Here is a 22,672-nt window from a genome sequence, read left to right as displayed (position 1 = left end):
CACCCATATCTTATCTTGTCAATGGAGCGCGAGGGCAGCCCTCTTACCATGGCAATCCTCAATCACAAAGGAAGACATTAAGACACCTTTCCAATTTACTCATTGATGAGTTGCCAATTTCCTTATTTATGATGCTCTTTGGGGTCTGTGGCATTTCCTCCTTTAGGAAGAAAAATAATGCGCCGAGCTGTGTATTTCAGAAGAAGCTTTTTAACCTTTCTGTTCAGTGCAGTAATGTATTTTCTTTCAGTGTGGTTTAGACAGGCTTTTAACGTGATTTACATGAGTGACATTTCAGTAGGAGGAGCTCAATCTGTAATGACTCGTCAAGTACCGAACAGTGCAGGTGGGCTGCGAGCTGTGCTGCCAGATATTTTGCAAATGCAGAGTAAATGCTTCCATGTTTGCTTCCTGTTATCAATGGCTTAACCTTGATTGTAGGTGTGACTTCCTGTTTGCAGGAGGACTCAGCTTTGTCCTTTTTTCCACAGTGCCTATGATCAAAAGCCACAAGTGGGAATGAGGCCATCCAACCCGCCCACGCCCTCAAGCACCCCTGTTTCGCCCCTACATCATGTATCACCTAGCTCCGCTCACACCCCAAAACCAGACGGGGCATTCCACACGCACCTCCCACCTACAGCACAGCCTATTCCAGACAACAGCTACTCCATGGACCACAGGTAAGAACGTACAAAATGTTGTGGGCCTATTGTTCACAGTTGCCTTATTTTACCTTTGATCAGAGCTCATCCAAACACTTGTTAACACAACAGGGCTTTTTATGGATAATTGCTGTAGGGCAAGAATGCACTGTATTTATGCAATGCAGTGCATTCTTGTCCTTTCCCCCCTGTGCAGGCACACAATTGACTGCCTAGCGCCAACACAGTCACCCTTGCACCACGGTGCAAGGATGTCTGCGTTGCATGCAGGATTGTTTTTCTCTTGAGAGATGTTTTTCTTATTCTATCTGTGCTGCAGAATGCAGCACACATGGAGAGAGTGAGAAAAGAGGAGAAACACAAATATTGCTTCTTGTTACTCCTTCCCTGGGGAGGTGTCAGGGTTTGGCACTTCCCCAGGTTTACATGATCAGGTAAATCTGGGGCAGCATCAAAACCCATAGGTGTTGTGTGGAAAAACCCATTGCAATGTCCAGGGAACGCCTTCCTGGCACAGAGTAAGACAACGCAATAACTTGCGCTGTTTTGTCTTGCTCCATATCTATGAGGCAGTTCAAAGCCATGATACCAAAAAAACAAAAGTACACAGTTCCAGCCAATAGAATCTGTACAAATGTATACAGTAAGCAATAGAGTCTATGAGTCTGCTCTTGTTAGAACAAGAGCCCTCACTCACCAAATGGTGACATGCTTCATCATCGGGCTTTTGCTCCTCGTCAGGCCGGCACTGCAATGACTGAGGGGCCCCTCGTGGGGGCTCTTTGCTGGAGATCTTTTGAGTGCAAAGAATGCCGGTAGCTGAGTGCTAATATGTGAGATTGGTATTTGGAAATGTGAAAATAAAAATGGCTAGAGGTCTCGAAATATCATATTTAATCAACCCAGACCCCTGTCATGATTAAAAACAGAGTTTGGGTAAGGATTAGAAGTAATGTCTAGTTCACCCCCAAAAACAAAAAACTAACAGTCCCTAAATTGGGGGAATGTGGAGAACTAGAGTACAGAAATATTATACTTCTATCATGGAGGTCAACATGTTTCTCGCAAAAAATGTCTGTTAAGATCGGTGCGATTCGTCAGAACCAAAAAACGTACCTAATCCACATGTTATAACCCAATACGGGATTTCTTCGTACCACAAAAACCTACAAAGAGCAGAAAAAACAAAAAACAGACTCATAATGCAAATATAACCATGTGCACAGTGAGCTCATTCCGGTGAGAAGCCCTAATGCGCAGTGTATCACACGGTGAAGTATAAATCAAACAGACTCCTCTCAATTCAGAGGATGAATTCCTACCCTCCTTGTATTGAAGGATGGGCCCCATCGGGATAACGATAAGCATCAGTAGTCCAGGCTGGTATAGTCAACTAAGTATAGATATAGATGGCATGCCATACATAATAAGTTCAAAGCCATGCACAGTGGCTTTGCGTGGCCTCATAGATATGGTTGAGAGGGCTGCATGGCTGGAACATCCGAAAAAGTGACGCTCCATCAGTAAAAGCCTCTTTAATAAATATGCCTCAACATTCCCAGAGCTGCTCAGGTTATAACTATGCAGTCATAGTGGTATCAGGGATAGTGATTTGCGTATTTATGTTGTGCTTTCCTTAAGGTGAATCAAATGCTTTTCTGAAACGTTTTACTTTTACACCTGTATTTATGGCTACTTATTATCAGCGCCACTAGAATAAAGTAATTTTGCTCCCTCAGTGTTTTCTGCATAATTATGGATTTTGCCACATTTGCCACATAATCCACCATCTGAAGCTTAATCTGCAAATTTTAACAAAAAAGTTAGTTTCTAGCTAAAATGGATCAAAAGTTACTAAAATCACAGCAACACATGCAGTAGAAGGCCCTTTGCAAAGACCCACGGGCCCTTTTCTGTTGCTTATTGCAGTATTTGTGTGTTAAACTGATACTAATGACATGAAACATTTGGCCAGGCAGGGTTAACGTGTAAAAATGTCAACATATGGAAGTAATACTATCACAAAATGTACCGCATTACAGAGCATAATTTGACTTTTCTTAGAGGATCATTTACTCAACCTTGCCATATAATTTAGTCCTTCCCACCTCATAATTCCATTAGACCGGCCTATTATTGACTGTTTGAAAGCAGTGCTTATTATCTCAGCGTCTGCAAGGATGGAATTTGAATTCTATGATGCAGATTCTTGATCCAAAGCCATTAAAGTTCCTTGTAAAACTATCCCTAACTTCTGACCAGTAAGAGAACTGGCTGAGCCAAAATTGTCATTCAGATTTCATGCTAGTCATTCTCAGGCTACGTCTTGTTTATGTTCATTCAATCCATTTCCATATAGACAATCTCATTTATGGATGCAGGTGTGTGTTTTTTTTCTATTTTTTCTTTTTTCTTTTGGCTGGCAAGGTGGCTCAGTGTGCTAACTTCTCCCTGCTAACATCTGTGTGGGTGACCTGCGGGTTATTTAGTGAATAAAAATGGCAAAAGCGGTGGTTTAAAGCAGTCGATGAAAATCAAGTTACTGTTCTTATGGTTCTGAACTCCTTGAACCTGGCACAACCCTCCTTGGGGTGGTCGCCTTTCATTGGGCACCTCATTCGCCTTTGTTTCGCTCGTCACAGGCGACTCTGCTTTGAGCACATGTTCCCAAAAGACACATTGTTGGACCCCATGCTGAGAAGGCTTCATAGTCTGTGCTTACACCGGCACTATACACCTCTGCCTCAGCCCTTTCTCTTCCCATTCCCAAGGATAAGGAGGCAGTAATATTCTGCTAGGGCCCCATAACCCAGTCATTTGTGATTAGCTTTTTTGTCGTTGTTTGCTGTTGCGTTTCAGTCTCATTATTGATGCTGACGCCATAAATTGTATTATTCTCACAGGTGGAAGTGAAAAACAAGATTGTCATGGTAACAGCCAGCATGAAAGCTCCTGGGCTTTCTCCCTGTGTCTCAGCCTCTGCTCGCCACTCCCTCGCTGGCTTCATTGCTTCGGCTGTGTTCCCCAGGTTGTGAGATTTCAGCGTTTGAAAGGCTACTTTAGGACAAGGTAGTCGGCCTTGTCGTGTCTTTAAGCGCAAGGGCAGCGGAAGGCCACGCTAGTCCCTTAGCTTCTCTTATCGGCGTCTCCCAAGGCTTGTAGTTAAAGGGTGGCCGAGTGTACCAGAAGTGAAGCTAGGACTGCTCCCCCAGGACCATGTATCATGCTGCACATAGCAGCGTAATCCAAGGCTCCAATCCTAGCTGGAGTGTGCAGAGATTTTCACTCACAAACACCTCGCCATTCCTGTCAGTGCTGTGATTGCTACTTGTAGTTCGCAAACATTTTTGCATGGGGTTTTCTCACTAAAATCAGTACTTCCGGGGCCCTTTTTAGTTGTTTTGTGGAGGGGGGGGGGATTGCCGCCGTCTATCCAGTTTCAAGGTCACAAGGAAAACGTTTTTATAGAAAGTTTGCCAGAAAACTGCACGTCCCATTTTAGCTCCATTCAACACTCAGTAGTACCACATATTGCCTGTTGTGGAAAAGCTACGTGATTACATAGACGTCAGAAAATGAGGAAACCCCACAGAATAAAAAAAAGTGACCTATGTGAGAACTGGCTCGCATAATAACTTTGCAAACCCCTAGGGGCATATTTACAAGCCCCTAGCGCCACACCTATGCCCGCCCTAGTGTCATTTTAGTTATTTTTATGCTAAGGTGACTTTCCCCCCTGCAGTATTTACAAAGTGGCGCAATGTTTACATTGCGCCACTTTTCACCCCCTAGCACCACATTATGCCTGTGCCAGGCATAATGTATGCAAGGGGGGCATTCCGACACAGGAAAAGTAAGAAAATAATGTTGCAGTGAAATTTAAAGCATTTCACTGCGTCATTTTTTCTGTCATTTTTAACACATGCTCAGAGTTGGCATTAAAATGGCGCACCCATTTCAATCCATGGACCTCCCTGTACTTTGCTGCATGAGTCTCAACATTTTTGACTCTAGTGCAGCAAAGTGCCACAATAGCATAAAAAATGTTGACGCTATTGTCCTAACGACCTCCATGGTGTGCCATATTGTAAAAATGGTGCAACCATGGTGTCATTAGATGGGGCTGGGGCGATGCAAGAAAAGTGGCGCATCGGGACAGATGAGCCACTTTCTTCTAAATATACCCCTAGTTGGCACTCATACCACACACATCTTTTCTTCTTGTTTCCTTAAAAGGCTTAGCACTTTTTCTGCTATTGCTTCCGTGTCCACGCTGTCCCATCTACTATCTGCCAAAAGTTAGCACTCGGGCTGGAGTGGCTTTTTATCCCATTGGGCATTTTGAAGGCCCAGAGCTGGTGCTGGTGCCCCTGTCACTTTTCCTAGCTCCCCAAAAGTGATTGTAGAGAACACTTGGTGTGACTTCAAGCGAGAGAGTGAGGAAGGGCGGTAGAAAGAAAGAGATCAGAGAGTTAGGCGAGAAGGAGAAGAGAGTGGATAAAAAGAGCGGGGAGAGGAAGGGAGTGGTACTGCTTTTGATTCTCCAGTCCAGCCCCGGTAGTGCATGCATTTAGAACAAGCACCATTTAAACATCCCACCAGTGTATATCCTACATTGCAACAGAAGGACAATGCCTATGACATGATACTCACTATCTGTGTATTTTTCCATTCACCGTACTTAAAAACTACTTCTACAGTACTGTGTACTGTGCAGAGTGAGTACAAGGGTAATAGGGATGAATTTGGTTCCAGTGATCGATTACAGCTTCCCAGCTGTTCTTGTTAGCTTTGCACCAAATAACCCTTAAAATCAAATCCTCAGAAAACTAGACACGTTGCCAAGCTCACGGAGCCGAATTTGGCGTCACTTTTATTGTAGCTTGCATGATTGGGTGTCGTGTTGTGGCCTGTTCTTTCTGGGACCAGTTCCAGCCCCTGTAGGAACAGGTAACTTGAATGTTGCCACGGAAGGTTGTTCTTCATGTTGTGCTGCAGAGACCTGGTGAATCAAACATTACAGCGGGGTTGATTTCAAGCAAAGCCTTCAGTAAAAGTAAATATTGGATCAGACACTTCCTTTAAGGCTTTGAGAGCAAAGCTGCATTTCCTGCTGTAATCCCTAGTTACATTCCCTTTTTCCATCTTGACCGATCTGTTTAAATTGCTGTTTTTTTTTTAAGATTCAAAAAAGGGGAAACAAAGGTCTTTATTTTTTTTCTTCATCTGTCTGTAGGTTTGTGGTTTCTGTTTAGCTTTCTATTGGAACTTATCTAGGGTCGTGCATAATGTCTTTTTGCCTCGCTTTATTTTTAAATAATGGGTTAAACTAGATTTTCAGTTTAAGCAAAACAAACTTTGCTTGAAATCGGTACAGAATTGCTTTGATGGGTAATTGCCGTGACTGAGCACGATGAGCGGGGATATGATGATAGGGGTTGCTATTTGAGCACAAACATTTTCTAAGGTCTCCTCACAAGAACCTCTGTTTTTTGCTTCCAAACATACATTCTAGCTCCATGGTACTTTTAGTGGCTAAAGAGGACAGTTTGGCGCAATGCTTAAATGAATATATAGAGCATTACGATCAGCATTGGACGGGCATGCAGATTTTGATTTTTGGCAGTTCATGGATGAAGGTTATATATAAACTAAATAAGAGAATTTCTTAACTGGAGGAAAACCCCGAAGCATTCTCGATATCATGAAGCAGCCCTAAAAACTCCGAAACAGTCCTGAACACGCTGAAGTAGTTCTGACATCCACAAAGCAGTTCTTGGGCTGTTGTTTGATGCTCTATAAGTCTGAAACAGAATAACATAGATCATGGGTATCACTGACGTAGATAGTCCCTAAATCTAGAGCTTCCAAACCTTGGTTTCTTATTTAAAGAAGTTAAAAGTTGAGCCATTTGTGTGCGTTTTTGGGTAGCTGATCACAAATTTAAACTCTTTGTTTTCTCTCCTGCAAGCTCTGAAATGTTGGGTTTTATGCTTGTGGGAAATTAATAGCTACATGCCATTTGGTTGCTTCTCGGGTCCTCATATCTTACAAATCGTGCACGAGCTGTTGACACACTTTGACCCACATGAAAATATTTCACTTGGACTGATGGCTGTTGACATTGTGTCAGCATCCATACATCTAAATAGTTTCACAGTGACATATGTCTTAACACCTAGTCACCTTTTTAGAATAGTTTACTATTAGCCTTTTCTTCCTATCACTTTTCTTGTCTCTTTGTGTTATACTGGTTAGCTGTAGTAATATGAGTTCCTTTAATTTAGCAGGATACATAAAGAACAAATAAAGTTTTAAATGGATCTCCTAAGTACAAGTACTTATGATCTCCTCAACACCTGTGTTTCTGGCACCTCCCCTAGATGTCCCAGCAAGGAAATATATAAATAAATTGCTGGCGAACACTGGAGTCATTAGCTGAGGCAGCCGAACAGTGCTCATGTTGATCTGCACTCACCTGCATCCCTTTCAAAAGCCAATATGTGTTGTATTGTAATTGGATATATATATAGCTGTTACTAAACTTAAGGCATTCAAGAGCTTTATGGCAAGAGAGGAATGCTTCTTTGTAACCTAAGGATAGGTGTTAATTTAGTGTGTTAATCTTGTGTTTTTTTTGTTATTCCGTTTAGACTTGCTTTGTTAGAAGAAACACTTACATGCATTACCCTAGTTTGTTTGTAGTGGACTAAGAGGACGTTAGCTACCGTAGCTAGCATGGATGGATGATGTGTTAGTTCATGTTAAGGAGTGTCAAGGTGAATATAGTGTAGAAAGTTAGAAATCACTGCAAAAGGGGGTATGTTAGTTTGTGCGAGTGATTCGTGAGGTGAGTAGATAGTGGAGAGGAAGTTTAGAAGATAAATTCCAGGCAGGTGGTTTACTTTTTGAGAAGGAAGTGTTTATGGGTCTAGATGGGGAGATTCGCAGAAGAACATGAGTAGTAAGCCAGAAGGCGTGGAGGTTTGTTCAGGGGTCCAATAAGGACATGCAGTTTGGAATAGGAATTGAAAATGAGGCCATGGGCTTGCAGAGCAAGATTGTTGCTATTCCATGGAAAACATGAAAGCATTTTAAGTTTTGTGCAGAGATCATTCAGTGTGGTGGGAGGAAACTGGATGAACTTCATGCAGCCTTGAACAGGTGAAAGTACAAAAAAGCTGAGTATTAGTACTTTAGTTTATATCTAATTATACAGGGTGAGAGGGAGTGCCCTCAGCAGGTAGGACTGATTGAGATCTTGCTCAAGATGTTGACAAGAGTTCCTGACTGTGAACAGAGCAATCTTTATGATTTTTGTGTTTCCTGTTTTGTAGAAGAAGGTTAGTTAGGCAGACCATAATCATTTTGGGAATAACACATGCTTAACTATTCTTTTAAATCCATAAGTGACTCTTAGTTTTGTTGAGAGGAAATTGTATAATTTGGCAGCATGTACGGAGAACGTAGTGCTGCCAACTGTTTTCTTCTTGTATGCTGGAATGAATAATCATGATGCTAGTCTGGAACGTAAATTTGTAGGTGGGCGTTTTTGTTGATTTTCATTGGGAGACATTCAGGACCTTTATAGATGATTGTCTTTTGAATGATACATAATAGTTTGAATGAAGTTACTCTTGCGACCCGTAACCAGTTATGAGCCTTCATGGTAGAGGGGATGTGTGTGTATATCTTTGTATATAGCACAGTCTGGCAGCTGAGTTCTTAATTCTCTGCAGTTGTCAAATGGCTGAGAGAGGAATATTGTGATAATCGTCATTTGAGAGGATGAGTCATGTTGTTGCTTGCATCCTTGTGGAAATACAAGATGGGGGGGGGGGTGGTAATGTAAATAAAGGGAGCTTACAATAGGAAGTAGTGAACAATTGTAGTGAAAGGGTTTCAGTGCCCACTGGAGACTTTCAGCATTTAGTGTTTACATGCATCCACAGTTAAATTGTCGCCTTGCCCCATGGCGGCTGCCCTGTGACCTTTGCTGACAGATTGCAAGAACTAAGCACCCATGTGTGGCCCTTTTATCTTGATAACAAGTTTACAGAAGTGGGTGATATGGGTAGTATTGGCGGAATATTCCTTTAGGGTTGAGACAAAGTTACTCTTTTGTGATTGCAAGCATTCAACTTCTAGGTTCTCACAACAATCTCTCAGTTTTTCCTCAATTTATCTATTGCAAGCAGGGTGCGTATCCATACCACCACCCACAGCATTTCTAGTTATTGATCTTGGTATTTTCATATTTTATGTGGCACTAGGGTAGCTTCCCGCTCTAAAATTTAACATTAGTTTGCCAACAACTGCTGCAGACACAGTTATTCGATTCGCGCCACATGCCTCCCCTCATGGTGCCCTGTGTGTGATTGATCACCTGGAAAGGCGCAGCCACCAGACCAGTGATGGCTCCATGCCAGCAGCTTTCCGGGTTTCAGGTTTTATGAAGGTACTGGGAACCGTTGATGACCGGAGCGTCTAATTTATTCATAGTTGCCTATATATAATTCCATGCATACTACAGTAAAATAATTTACAGAGGAAGTATCATGTTTCGTTTTTCAGTGCCTAATGGCCTGTTCAAAAAATATATTGTGTTCCCCTCCACAGCAAAGCCCATGGGCGCCATATTCAGATTAATAACTACTTTACAGAACTACTTACTTCCCTTAAACCTCACACGTGGACACAGCCCACACACAGCCCCACACTGTTTTCATAAGACTATCTAAATGTGTTTAAGGAAATTAAAACATCTGCAAAAATATACGCATTCTGTTCTTTTAGGAAGTTGAAGGCCAAATAGAGGGTGAAAGAGCAGTCCTGGTTAACATGTTTGGATGTTATTAAGTGGTTTTCACTGCGACAATGTTGTCATTATTTTTATCGAAATATAAGAATAAATGAATTTTAAGCTTCAATCCTTCATACAGTCTTCTGCTGTCAAGTATTTTTAGCCGTATTTGACACCAGGTTGTGGGATGGAAAAGCTCACTCTGTGCATGCCTATAACAGCTGAAGGATGAGCAGTCAGAAGACGATTCCTCAGTAGGTTATGTTTCCAACACCCACTGAGGAAAGATAAACTTACTTATGAGATCCTTGCTTGTGATCAGCCTGTGTTCCTGGAAAGGTTTAGGCAAGTAGTTTGCAGAAACAGTTTACACTCCACCACCTTTAAGTTGGGCTGACAATCTGTTTCCTCTTGTAAGCTAGCCCAAATTGTTTACTTGTACGCATGTGTATGCTGCTTGCTTCTTTCCAGAAATATGTGTTTATTCAGACATATTAAATGTAGTCTTCCATGTCAAATTCCTTAGACGTGAACTCCCGTTTCTGAAGTTCATGGTTTTGTTGTTCGCTTCTTGTTTGAACCTTCACCTATCAAAAGGTTCAACTATGCTTCCATATTTTCTTTGATGGACCCCCCCCATCGAAAAAAGAGACGTTCACAATTCAAGAAATATAATCAAAAGCACAATTGGCCAACAACATGGCAAGCTGTGGAAGACGCACCCTGTATATATTGCTTTGACTTCTATTGTACTTGTGTGATCGTTTCCTGCAATCAAAGTTCCCACCAATTCCAGGGAGACTTTGTGGATCTTTGAGAAATCTTTCTGCACCTTTAGGAGACTCCTCATACACATCTTATCGCCTAAGGACTGCGGGTGTTTACAGTGTCCACATCTGTTGACCACATACAACTTGTTTTAGAGCTGCATTCATGACTTCAGGATGCTCCTTGACGTCTATTTGTCTCTTTGTCTGAATTGTAGAACGTACTGCTCCCCAGTTGAGACTGGAACTGTGTAGTATTTCCCCTAAAAAAACTGCAGTGTCAAAATCTGAAGTGGTAGATGTTCACAATTTTGCCTTGTGGATGAAAGGTTGCAACATAGCTTTTTAACAGAGAGCGTACATCGAAATGTTTCTCATGCAAGTACCAGACTTTCAATAGATATTGGTTCCTTTCATTTATGTGGAGGGTCAGAAAGGGATTAATAAAATATTTTTGCACAGACTTTTTTGTGTCTTCTCCCCAGTCTGTAATCCTATCCTGACGCCTTATACCTGTAGACAGGAGTTTTTCTCTCAATTTTCTCACTCGACTGGCTACTAATCCACTCATGACAAAGACTTCAGTTGTAACTTGAATTTTCTCACCCTGCCTTTGTATTGTGGATATATTTCCCACACCAGTGACTTTTTCACCAGTAAAGAAGATTTAAGTCAATATTTTGATTTTCTCAATTTGGTTCTGTTCATCGGATATATTACCCACTTCCTGGAGGATGCTATTTAATATTGAAAAAAAATACATATTGAAAAAAATAAAAAATGTTTTCAATTAGTATTGAAAACAATAATATTTTTATTCCACTGTTTATCATTCCATTTTTCCCATATTTCCCATATTTAACAGAAAGTACCTTTGTTCATTAATGATTCATTTATTGTATGCTAATACAATAATTGTTTTGTAATGTAGCTTATTATTGATTGGATCGTTGATGAGCAAGCAGTTAATTTCCAAAACGTAATTATGTGAGTTCCCTTTTTCATATTATTGCATTATACTAAATTGAATATTATTTGTAAGTTAAGTCACAAAGCATTCAAAACTGTTGCATGGTCCAGTTCTGTTATCTCTAACGGAATCCTTAACATTTTAGGTTCCGCCGCCAGCTCTCTGAACCTTGCAACTCATTTCCACCTTTGCCAGCTATACAGAGAGAAGGACGCCCAATGTACCATCGCCAGATGTCTGAGCCAAACATCCACTTTCCTCCCCACGGTTTTAAACAGGAGTACCACGATCCTGTCTACGAACACAACACAATGGTTGGGAATGCCAACGGCCAAAGCTTCCCTCCTCCCTTAATGATTAAACAGGAGCCAAGAGATTTTGCATATGACTCAGGTGAGAACAATGTTGCTCTACTCCTTTGAATCACAAACCAGAATTTGTTGTGCTTAGTAGTGTTGTTCATTGACAGAAAACAGCGGACCTGCTGCTTTGTGCTTTTTGCTGTTTCACCATTTTTAGTTCTCACCAGCAGATGGCTTTTAGGTGCCTACAGGGTTGGTTCAGTCCATTGCTCACCATTTGTTGGCTTTCTTGTCAATCTCACTTGCTTGTGTCTTATTTGATAGCTTTCTTTCCTCTTCCTGTGTTTGCCCCACTATTGAAGCACAGCTTTTTTTTAACCTTCCTTTTGATTAGATCACTTTAATCCTTCCTCTGCTTACATTCAAGAAGCTACTTTTTCTCAATGGGATTGCATGTGTTTTCTTACACTCTCTCTTGTGTGTTGAATCCACCTTCGACTCCCCTTCCCCTGCACTTTACATATAGCTCTCCCTCCCCAGCTCGTCCAGTTTTCCAAATCCCTCTACACTGTTTGTTGCTTTTATCCTTTTATTTTTCAATGATGCACTCTGCTTCTCCATTGCTACAGCCCGTCGGTGGAGTGGCTTGCTATCGCACCTCCTCCCTGCCACTCCTTCTTTGTTCCCACACCCCTTCCAGTCGCTTTTTAAATTTCTTTTGATAAAAAAATGACATTTTTTCTTTGAGGGCCTGGCCATTGGATTCTGGTGCAAGCTTCCCCCTTCACTTCATGCAATTTTGTGTGCATTTTGCTTTTTCCTTTTTTTTGGGGTTTCCTGATCCAAGACAGGCATCCTTCATCTTGGAATTGTACAGAAAAATTACTGCTGAGTCTTAATGCATACATGTGTGTGTGGAGACTCATGAACAACTGTACATCACGATGCAGTGGCTTTTTTGGTTGTGCTAATGCTGTTTCATGTTGAAAAACACGTTTTTCAATCTTTTTATTTCTTTGTTGCTAATGCAGAACAGCACCAGCAAAAGCATTGGTAAAGCCAACAGCTCAGATAACATTGAGTGTTGCGACCTATTGGCTTTGCCAATGCATTTGTTTGTGTGCAGATGTAAATTATGTGTATCCTTTTGTAATTTAACATGGTCCTGTGGAGTTTTGTACTGGTGCATGACATTTTTACACGGACATTTTAGAAAATGACTTGGAAAATGCCATAGTTAAGTCTCATGCAGCGACCTCTTTTAGCTCTCTGATATCAGAAACACCTGTTGTGGCAATACCAAAATTGACAGTAATCTTTCGGTTTGTGCATTTCTTACAGTCGATTGGCTGCCTTGTCAATTGTATTTCCCTGCTTCCCATTCAGTGGCTTTCCTTTCTCTTCTGGAGCATAGTGTCTTTAACATCGTTTTGACTGTGTAACTCTCATCCTTCCACTGCTCATATTCAAGGAACTTTTTAATCCGCACTCCGTGGGAGTGTATTTGTGTTCTTTCTTTCTCCCTCATTGGCTGCAGTCACCTACAAATAGCGGCCCTCTCCCTTGCACTCCTTGTTGCCGACTTTCACCACAGCTCCTTCTTTTCTTCCACCATTCCCTGGCTTTTTTTGTTTTTTGCTTTAATAATTCCCCCCCTCCTTGTTTCAGCTGTCTCTGTGGCTACCGTGCCCACTCCTCATAGCTTCCTCACCCACGTAGTCTTTCCATGCCCACTCCTCCGCTGCCTCTTTTGTGATTTTTTTATTTCTTTTTTTATTATTTTTTTTTCAACTTTTGTGCAAGCTTAAATTTACTCTTTGAGGTTATGTAAAACGGCCTTTCCCCTGCCCCCCACCCTTATGAAAGCGTCCAAGACAGCGGCTGACTTTTGCCCACTTTTCTTTTTTCAAAGTATTCTAGATGAATTACATGGTGCACTAATATAAGTTATACATGACTTCGCAGAGAGGGAATGTTTTTTCTCATATGCGCCTTGATGGTTACTAATATCCATTTTTGAAAAATGTGATTGATATGTCATTCTAGTTGCTTCTGTGGACCTGGTAGTCTCATCCTTCCACTTGACTATGGGCTTCTTCATGTTACATTGTGGGAAATGGCTGTTTGATTGTAGGATCCAATGTTGCTACCAACTGGTGTCGTTGGAGGTATGGTGGGGAGATGTTTGGGAATGAACATCTCTTTAGGATTAAACGTATGTGCTTCAGATTCACAAGTAAGCAGTTGGACTTTGGAGCTAGACGCTGAGATGAAACACAACATTTCAGATTACGAAATCCGATAATCTTTTGGGCACAGAGGCTGACGTCGTCTACCTTTTGCGTAGAGTTGTCTTTTTTGAATGGTGGTGTTGTTTTAAAATACGTGTGAGAAGTGGATCTATTACCCACACCCTACAGACTCGTGGGCTAGAGCCAGCTCCGAATAAACAGAGGGCTTGCACATCGGGCCATGCCAGGTTTCTTGTAACCATCAGTATTCATCCCACTAAATTAAAAAGCAGCAAAATGGATCTCTTGTGAGCATGCTTTGCTTTTGGCAGGTAGCAGATTGTAACACAAGCCCCTCTTGGTCTAAGTTTCTTTATGTGCAAAATGCTCGTTTTCGATTGCAAAGCAGCGTGCTCATTTTTGGCCCCATTTACAGCAAGTTGCAACTTTGTGGCTACACATGGCGGGGCAGAGAATTCTCACGTGCGAAAATGTTGACTGAGCGCTGTTTCTTTTGGAAGCAATAATCCGAATTTCTTGAAAAAGAAATCTGAGCAGCCATGCAAAAAGAATAGATCGTATTAAATTGGGGCGTAACAAATGAGTGCCCTTAGCCACGGTATCACATCATATAGTTGTCTCTTTGATACTTGAAATAAATTATAGTCAACAATTGTGGTCTGTAGCAGCTCTATCCTACTGCCATCTGGTCTCCAAATGCAATCATTTTCATCTCTTGCTGAGAGTCCATTAAATAGCCCTTATGAAACCTTATGCTTTATCACAGAATAATTGATTCCCTTCTTCCCCCTATTGCTGTTGAATGATGGTGCATGAGAAAAAATAGGTTTATTGCTGCGTTTCACTGCACCCCTAGGAAGGATATGTAAACCTGCTGGAAAACGGTATTGGCACTTTTAGATGTTCTCATCGGTATGTTTAAAGAGCGGCTCGTAGGAAAATATTAGCTTTCCATTCATAGGAGGTGAATGATGCTGACAGAGACGGCAAAAAGCAATGAGATGGGAAGTAAATCAGAGTCTGAGATGTCAAACTAGGTTTTTGAATGGTGGGCACACTCTTGCGTTTCATAGGCGTTTATTGGAGCCCCGAGAACCTTGAAGTGTACAACTAATGTATTACCAGACATTTATTTCAGTGTTTTAGAGAGTGTTTTTGAGGAATTTTTTTGGAGCAGTGTCTGCCTGAAGGCAGTTTGGTGCTAGGACTGTACAAAACAATGTTCCTAAAACGATCACGCCTTGCAAGATTTATCGGCCCTAAAGGCCCTACAGAGATGTCTGTGGTTAGGAGTATGTAGAGGGGCAATTGACAAAGAGTGATTGCTTAAAGCAAGGATGAACAAGGTAGGTCTCCAAATGCCGAAGAATAAAGAGGAATGTGGTGACTGTCTCATGAGGTGCTGATATCATGTCACCTACTGCTTTCAAATTTTTGGGAAAAACCACCTCTTTGTGCCAATCATTTGTTACATTTTTGGAGACTGATCCTGTGATGCTTGAAGCCATTTTGTGTCTAAATATTCTTCACCACATTCCCTGCAAGAGATCATCATCATCTTCTGGCCTTCAGGCACAGAGAGGAGTATTGCACACAGGCCTACAAGTGTAATGTTCTGAATATAGGTTGTTCCTCCCACACATTATCATGCTAAATGACCTTGTCCATTATTAGTTTTATTCCACATCTTCAGCTGGACATGAGCTAATACTGTATATTTCTGGTACCCATTCGATTGGATGTCATTGGTCATATTTGTTTTATGGAAAGTACATCTCTTCCCATGGGCCTGTTTGAGACGCTTTGCACCACATGAAGTCTTCTATAGGTGATCTCATTCAGTTGGACTTTAATTGTTTAACCCACTTAATGGAATGGTTCTTAGATGTGAACATTTTTCTGGATAACTTGTGATGTTCACATTCAATACGTTCTTTGTTCAGTGTTGCAGTACCTTCCATTTTGGTACGAAGGCCAAGCTTTTTTCTAAACTTACTATGACTCAACATAACATATTAGTGAACTTGTTTGTTCTTGTCTTCCCTTTTTTAAATCTTTTGTTCATAAGCAGTCTGATCCAGATGTGCCTGAAGTCGCTGTTCAACTGCAAGACATGGTTCTTGTTGGCAGTTTTAAATCCCCATTCTATTGAAATGTTTTGGAACACTATTGTGGCACGGCTTTACCTTCCACAGATATACATATTTCTTCCTTCTGAGGATAATTTCGATTTTACTAACATAGTATACTATTCCAGGCGGATCCATTGTCTCAAAATAACAGCAAAAAGTGTCTGTAAAGGTAACCATCTCAGTGCATATGGTAAGAGAGATAATTATGTCAGAAGTTTATTCACTGTTGCCCACTCTATACACATCTAGTGTAACATGTTTAAAGCATTTAGAAGCTGATAGTGGCTGTCTTTTTCAAAGTCCTTGCACACAAAGAGTGTTGGTGGCCCATAAAATGAGCTATTACTTCCTCCTTAGTTAAGCCCATTGTTGCAGTGAAAGCTGCCTTTCTTAGGGTTTTCTTTGGATTGTCTGGAGTTTCCATGTAATACTGTTGATGGGTGGTGGTTAAGGACCATGAAAACCAAAGAAATGCTCTACTCAGGTACAGTAGAGCTGAGCATATTTTTTCATAATGCAATCAAACATGCTTCAGTGCTGCTCCGAAGCACCCATTTCTATATGGAAAGAGGACGAGTTTTAGATATCAAATATTTCATATGAAGAAATTTGTGAACCAGTGCCACATGTGATGCCCTGTGAATTCAATTAGAAATGCTTCTAATTTCACTTAGTTGGCAATCTGAGCCTGTTGCTAAGGGCTGTCGGCAAGTTCTCTGTCTGGCTTTTTTTTTAACAGATGTTGGCTACTTCTGGGCTTGTTTGTTGGAGAGCCAATGACTTGGCGATGCAAGGTTCTCCTACCATGTGACATATATTGAGTCATCCAGCTTTGCATTCTTCTTACTTTACTATTTTTAAACTTGTCATTAATTGTCTTGCCGTTTAATATTCCACTATAATAGATTCACCTATTAGAGCCTACGTCACTTCACTCGTTCTATAACCTTGAGTTCGATGGCATCTGTCGCTGTAGATACGCATGTTCTGCAATAGCTCGCCATCTGGTGTTGGGCCGGAGTGTTACAAGTTGTTTTTCTTCGAAGAAGTCTTTCGAGTCACGGGACCGAGTGACTCCTCCTTTTGTCTCCATTGCGCATGGGCGTCGACTCCATCCTCGATTGTTTTTTTTCCGCCATCGGGTTCGGACGTGTTCCTGTCGCTCCGAGTTTCGGAACGGAAAAAATAGTTAATTTCGGAAGATTTTCGTCGGTATTGTTGCGTTCGGGATCGGCGTACTTAGATTCAACACCGCATCGAAGATCGAAGAGCTCCGGTGCCCTTCGGGGTAGTTTTTCGATCCTCCGTCGGGGCCTGGTCGGCCCGACCGCGTGCTGAGGAACGCCGATGGAACGGACCCCGTTCCGTTTCTGCCCCAAATGCCACAATAAATACCCCTACACAGACCAACACTTGGTCTGCAACCTGTGCCTGTCACCTGAGCACAGCGAAGACACCTGCGAGGCCTGTCGTGCGTTCCGGTCCCGAAAAACACTCCGAGACCGTCGAGCCAGAAGACTTCAAATGGCGTCCGCACCGACAGCCCAACGGGAGTTCGAGGAACAGGAAGAGGAAGGTACCTTCTCGATCCAAGACTCAGACTCCGAAGGATTCGACGATACACAAACCGTGAGTAAGACGTCGAAAACCACACAAAGAAACATTTACAAGGCCCAGGGGACGCCACTGCCACCAGGCCATGGCTCAACCCATAAAATCGGTGACCGACCGTCGGCACCGAAAAAGGCCCAAACAGTGCCGAGATCGTCCGACTCCGGTCGAGACACCGGCACGCAGCCTTCTCGGGACCGAGAAAGTGCTGGAGACAAGCCTCGACACCGAGATGCCGGTGTGGACACGGCTCGACGCCGAGACAGCGGCACCGAAACAGATCGACGCCGAGAGGTTTCGGCACCGAAAAGGAAAAAAGTCACCTCGGAGCCGAAAAAACACGCAGACACAGTTTCGACGCCGAAACAAACTGCAAGCGACCCAGCTTCAGGCTCTTATACAGAAGAGCACTCGCTAACCTCCCAAATGCAGAAGCATAGGTTTGAGGAAGAGCTACAAGCAACTGATGCGGACCATACGCAAAAGCGTATCTTCATTCAGCAGGGGACAGGAAAAATAAGCACCCTTCCCCCCATTAGGAGAAAGAGAAGGTTGGAGTTCCAGGCGGAACAAGTACCACAACCAAAAGTGGTGAAAAGAGTTACACCACCACCCTCTCCTCCGCCCGTAATTAACGTTTCACCAGCACAAACGCCATCACACTCCCCAGCTCACACCACCATGAGCCAGGGTGACCAAGACCAGGACGCATGGGACCTATACGACGCCCCAGTGTCAGATAACAGCCCAGAGGCATACCCTACAAAACCATCTCCACCAGAAGACAGCACCGCGTACTCTCAGGTGGTGGCTAGAGCAGCACAATTTCACAACGTAAGCCTCCACTCAGAACAGGTCGAGGATGATTTCCTGTTCAACACACTCTCCTCCACCCACAGCTCCTACCAAAGCCTGCCTATGCTCCCTGGTATGCTCCGGCACGCAAAAGACATATTTAAGGACCCGGTCAAAAGTAGGGCAATCACACCAAGGGTGGAAAAAAAGTATAAGCCGCCTCCTACAGACCCGGCTTTCATCACAACACAGCTGCCACCAGACTCTGTTGTTGTAGGAGCAGCTAGGAAAAGGGCCAACTCTCACACATCTGGAGATGCACCACCCCCAGATAAAGAAAGCCGCAAGTTTGATGCAGCTGGTAAAAGAGTCGCAGCACAAGCTGCAAACCAGTGGCGCATCGCGAACTCCCAGGCACTACTTGCGCGCTATGACAGAGCCCACTGGGACGAGATGCAACATCTCATTGAACATCTGCCCAAAGACTTCCAAAATAGGGCAAAACAAGTGGTTGAGGAGGGACAGGCCATCTCCAACAACCAGATCCGCTCCTCCATGGACGCTGCAGATACAGCTGCACGGACAATTAATACATCTGTAACTATCAGAAGGCATGCATGGCTCCGAACGTCTGGATTTAAACCAGAGATTCAACAAGCAGTTCTCAATATGCCTTTTAATGAAAAAGAACTGTTCGGTCCACAAGTGGACACAGCGATTGAGAAACTCAAAAAAGATACGGACACTGCCAAAGCCATGGGCGCACTCTACTCCCCGCAGAGCAGAGGGAATTACAGCTCATTCCGTAAAACGCCCTTTCGAGGGGGGTTTCGGGGTCAAAGCACACAAGCCAGCACCTCACAAGCCACACCGTCCAGTTACCAAGGACAGTATAGAGGAGGTTTTCGGGGACAATATAGAGGAGGGCAATTCCCTAGAAATAGAGGAAGATTCCAAAGCCCCAAAACCCCTACTACTAAACAGTGACTCACATGTCACTCACCCCCTCCACACAACACCAGTGGGGGGACGAATAGGTCATTATTACAGAGCATGGGAGAAAATCACTACAGACACTTGGGTTCTAGCAATTATCCAACATGGTTACTGCATAGAATTTCTACAGTTCCCTCCAAACATACCACCAAAAGCACAAAATTTAACAACACACCATTCCAATCTCCTAGAGATAGAAGTGCAGGCACTATTGCAAAAGAATGCAATCGAATTAGTGCCAAACACACAAATAAACACAGGAGTTTACTCACTGTACTTTCTGATACCAAAGAAGGACAAAACACTGAGACCAATCCTAGACCTCAGAGTAGTCAACACTTTCATCAAATCAGACCACTTCCACATGGTCACACTACAAGAAGTATTGCCATTGCTAAAGCTGCACGACTACATGGCAACTTTAGACCTCAAGGATGCTTATTTCCATATACCAATTCACCCATCGCACAGGAAATACCTAAGGTTTGTATTCAAAGGAATACATTACCAATTCAAGGTACTGCCTTTCGGATTAACAACCGCACCAAGAGTCTTTACCAAATGTCTAGCGGTAGTCGCTGCACACATCAGAAGGCAGCAAATACATGTGTTCCCATATCTAGACGACTGGCTAATCAAGGCCCATTCGTTAATAGAGTGCTCAAATCACACAAATCATATCATACAAACCCTCTTCAAACTAGGGTTCACCGTCAATTTCACAAAATCCAAGATTCGGCCACGCAAGGTACAACAATACCTGGGAGCCATAATAGACACATCAAAAGGAGTAGCCACTCCAAGTCCACAAAGAATTCAAAATTTCAACACCATCATACAACGCATGTATCCAACACAAAAGATACAAGCAAAGATGGTATTACAACTCCTAGGCATGATGTCATCATGCATAGCCATTGTCCCAAACGCAAGACTGCACATGAGGCCCTTACAACAATGCCTAGCATCACAGTGGTCTCAAGCACAGGGTCACCTTCTAGATCTGGTGTTAATAGACCGCCAAACTTACCTCTCGCTTCTGTGGTGGAACAACATAAATTTAAACAAGGGGCGGCCTTTCCAAGACCCAGTGCCACAATACGTAATAACAACAGATGCTTCCATGACAGGGTGGGGAGCACACCTCGATCAACACAGCATACAAGGACAATGGAACGTACATCAAACAAAACTGCATATCAATCACCTAGAACTTCTTGCAGTTTTTCAAGCACTAAAAGCTTTCCAACCAATAATAGTTCACAAATACATTCTCGTCAAAACAGACAACATGACAACAATGTATTATCTAAACAAGCAGGGAGGGACGCACTCCACGCAGTTAAGCATGTTAGCACAAAAAATTTGGCATTGGGCAATTCACAACCAAATTCGCCTAATTGCACAGTTTATACCAGGGATACAAAATCAACTCGCAGACAATCTCTCTCGAGATCACCAACAGGTCCACGAATGGGAAATTCACCCCCAAATACTGAACACTTATTTCAAACTCTGGGGAACACCTCAGATAGACTTGTTTGCGACAAGGGAGAACGCAAAATGCCAAAAATTCGCATCCAGATACCCACACAAACAATCCCAAGGCAATGCCCTATGGATGAACTGGTCAGGGATATTTGCTTACGCTTTTCCTCCTCTCCCTCTCCTTCCTTACCTGGTAAACAAACTCAGTCAAAGCAAACTCAAACTCATATTGATAGCACCAACTTGGGCAAGGCAACCCTGGTACACAACGCTGCTAGACCTATCAGTGGTACCCTGCATCAAATTGCCCAACAGGCCAGATCTGTTGACACAGCACAACCAAAAGATCAGACACCCAGATCCAGCATCGCTGAATCTAGCAATCTGGCTCCTGAAATCCTAGAATTCGGGCACTTACAACTTACCCAAGAATGTATGGAAGTCATAAAACAAGCAAGAAGGCCATCCACCAGGCACTGCTATGCAAGTAAATGGAAGAGGTTTGTTTGCTACTGCCATATTAATCAAATACAACCATTACACACAACTCCAGAACATGTAGTGGGTTACTTGCTTCACTTACAAAAATCTAACCTAGCTTTCTCTTCCATTAAGATTCACCTTGCAGCAATATCTGCATACCTGCAGACTACCTATTCAACTTCCCTATATAAAATACCAGTCATTAAAGCATTCATGGAGGGCCTTAGGAGAATTATACCACCAAGAACACTACCTGTTCCTTCATGGAACCTAAATGTTGTCCTAACTAGACTTATGGGTCCACCTTTTGAACCCATGCACTCCTGCGACATACAGTTCCTAACCTGGAAGGTGGCATTTCTCATCGCCATTACTTCCCTGAGAAGAGTAAGCGAGATTCAGGCGTTTACTATACAGGAACCTTTTATACAACTACACAAAAATAAAGTCGTCCTAAGGACCAATCCTAAATTTTTGCCAAAGGTTATTTCACCGTTCCATCTAAATCAAACAGTGGAACTTCCGGTGTTCTTTCCACAGCCAGATACCGTAGCTGAAAGGGCACTACATACATTAGATGTCAAAAGAGCATTAATGTATTACATTGACAGAACAAAGAACATCAGAAAGACTAAACAACTCTTTATTGCATTTCAAAAACCTCATGCAGGAAACCCAATTTCAAAACAAGGTATAGCCAGATGGATAGTTAAATGCATCCAAATCTGCTACCTTAAAGCTAAACGACAGCTGCCCATTACACCAAGGGCACACTCAACCAGAAAGAAAGGTGCTACCATGGCCTTTCTAGGAAACATCCCAATGCAAGAAATATGTAAGGCAGCCACATGGTCTACGCCTCACACATTCACCAAGCACTACTGTGTAGACGTGTTATCCGCACAACAAGCCACAGTAGGTCAAGCTGTATTAAGGACATTATTTCAGACTACTTCCACTCCTACAGGCTGATCCACCGCTTTTGGGGAAATAACTGCTTACTAGTCTATTGCAGAACATGCGTATCTACAGCGACAGATGCCATCGAACTGAAAATGTCACTTACCCAGTGTACATCTGTTCGTGGCATCAGTCGCAGTAGATTCGCATGTGCCCACCCGCCTCCCCGGGAGCCTGTAGCAGTTTGGAAGTTACCTTCAATTATTTATATATGTATCATCTCAACCTTAAATAAGTGCATACTTAGTCACTCCATTGCATGGGCACTATTACTACAATTCAACTCCTACCTCACCCTCTGCGGGGAAAAACAATCGAGGATGGAGTCGACGCCCATGCGCAATGGAGACAAAAGGAGGAGTCACTCGGTCCCGTGACTCGAAAGACTTCTTCGAAGAAAAACAACTTGTAACACTCCGGCCCAACACCAGATGGCGAGCTATTGCAG

The 22,672-nt window shown here is 42.8% G+C and overlaps 1 protein-coding gene across 5 annotated transcripts in view; it reads left to right on the top strand.

The window, feature by feature from the left end:
- The window catches only part of ETV1 (ETS variant transcription factor 1), a 126,917-nt gene that overhangs the window by 55,143 nt on the left and 49,102 nt on the right, over positions 1–22,672 (top strand). For all 5 annotated transcript variants that reach the window (XM_069211790.1, XM_069211789.1, XM_069211792.1 and 2 more), the window contains 2 exons: positions 492–683; positions 11,351–11,598. In XM_069211790.1, coding sequence (XP_069067891.1) covers positions 492–683; positions 11,351–11,598 — 440 coding nt within the window. The remainder of the gene's footprint in view (positions 1–491; positions 684–11,350; positions 11,599–22,672) is intronic.

The sequence above is a fragment of the Pleurodeles waltl genome, chromosome 10 (assembly GCF_031143425.1).
Source record: "Pleurodeles waltl isolate 20211129_DDA chromosome 10, aPleWal1.hap1.20221129, whole genome shotgun sequence".
In the NCBI taxonomy this organism is placed as follows: Eukaryota; Metazoa; Chordata; class Amphibia; order Caudata; family Salamandridae; genus Pleurodeles; species Pleurodeles waltl.
The sequence above is the reverse complement of the archived record's forward strand: the minus strand, read 5'-3'. Positions and strand labels throughout refer to the sequence as shown.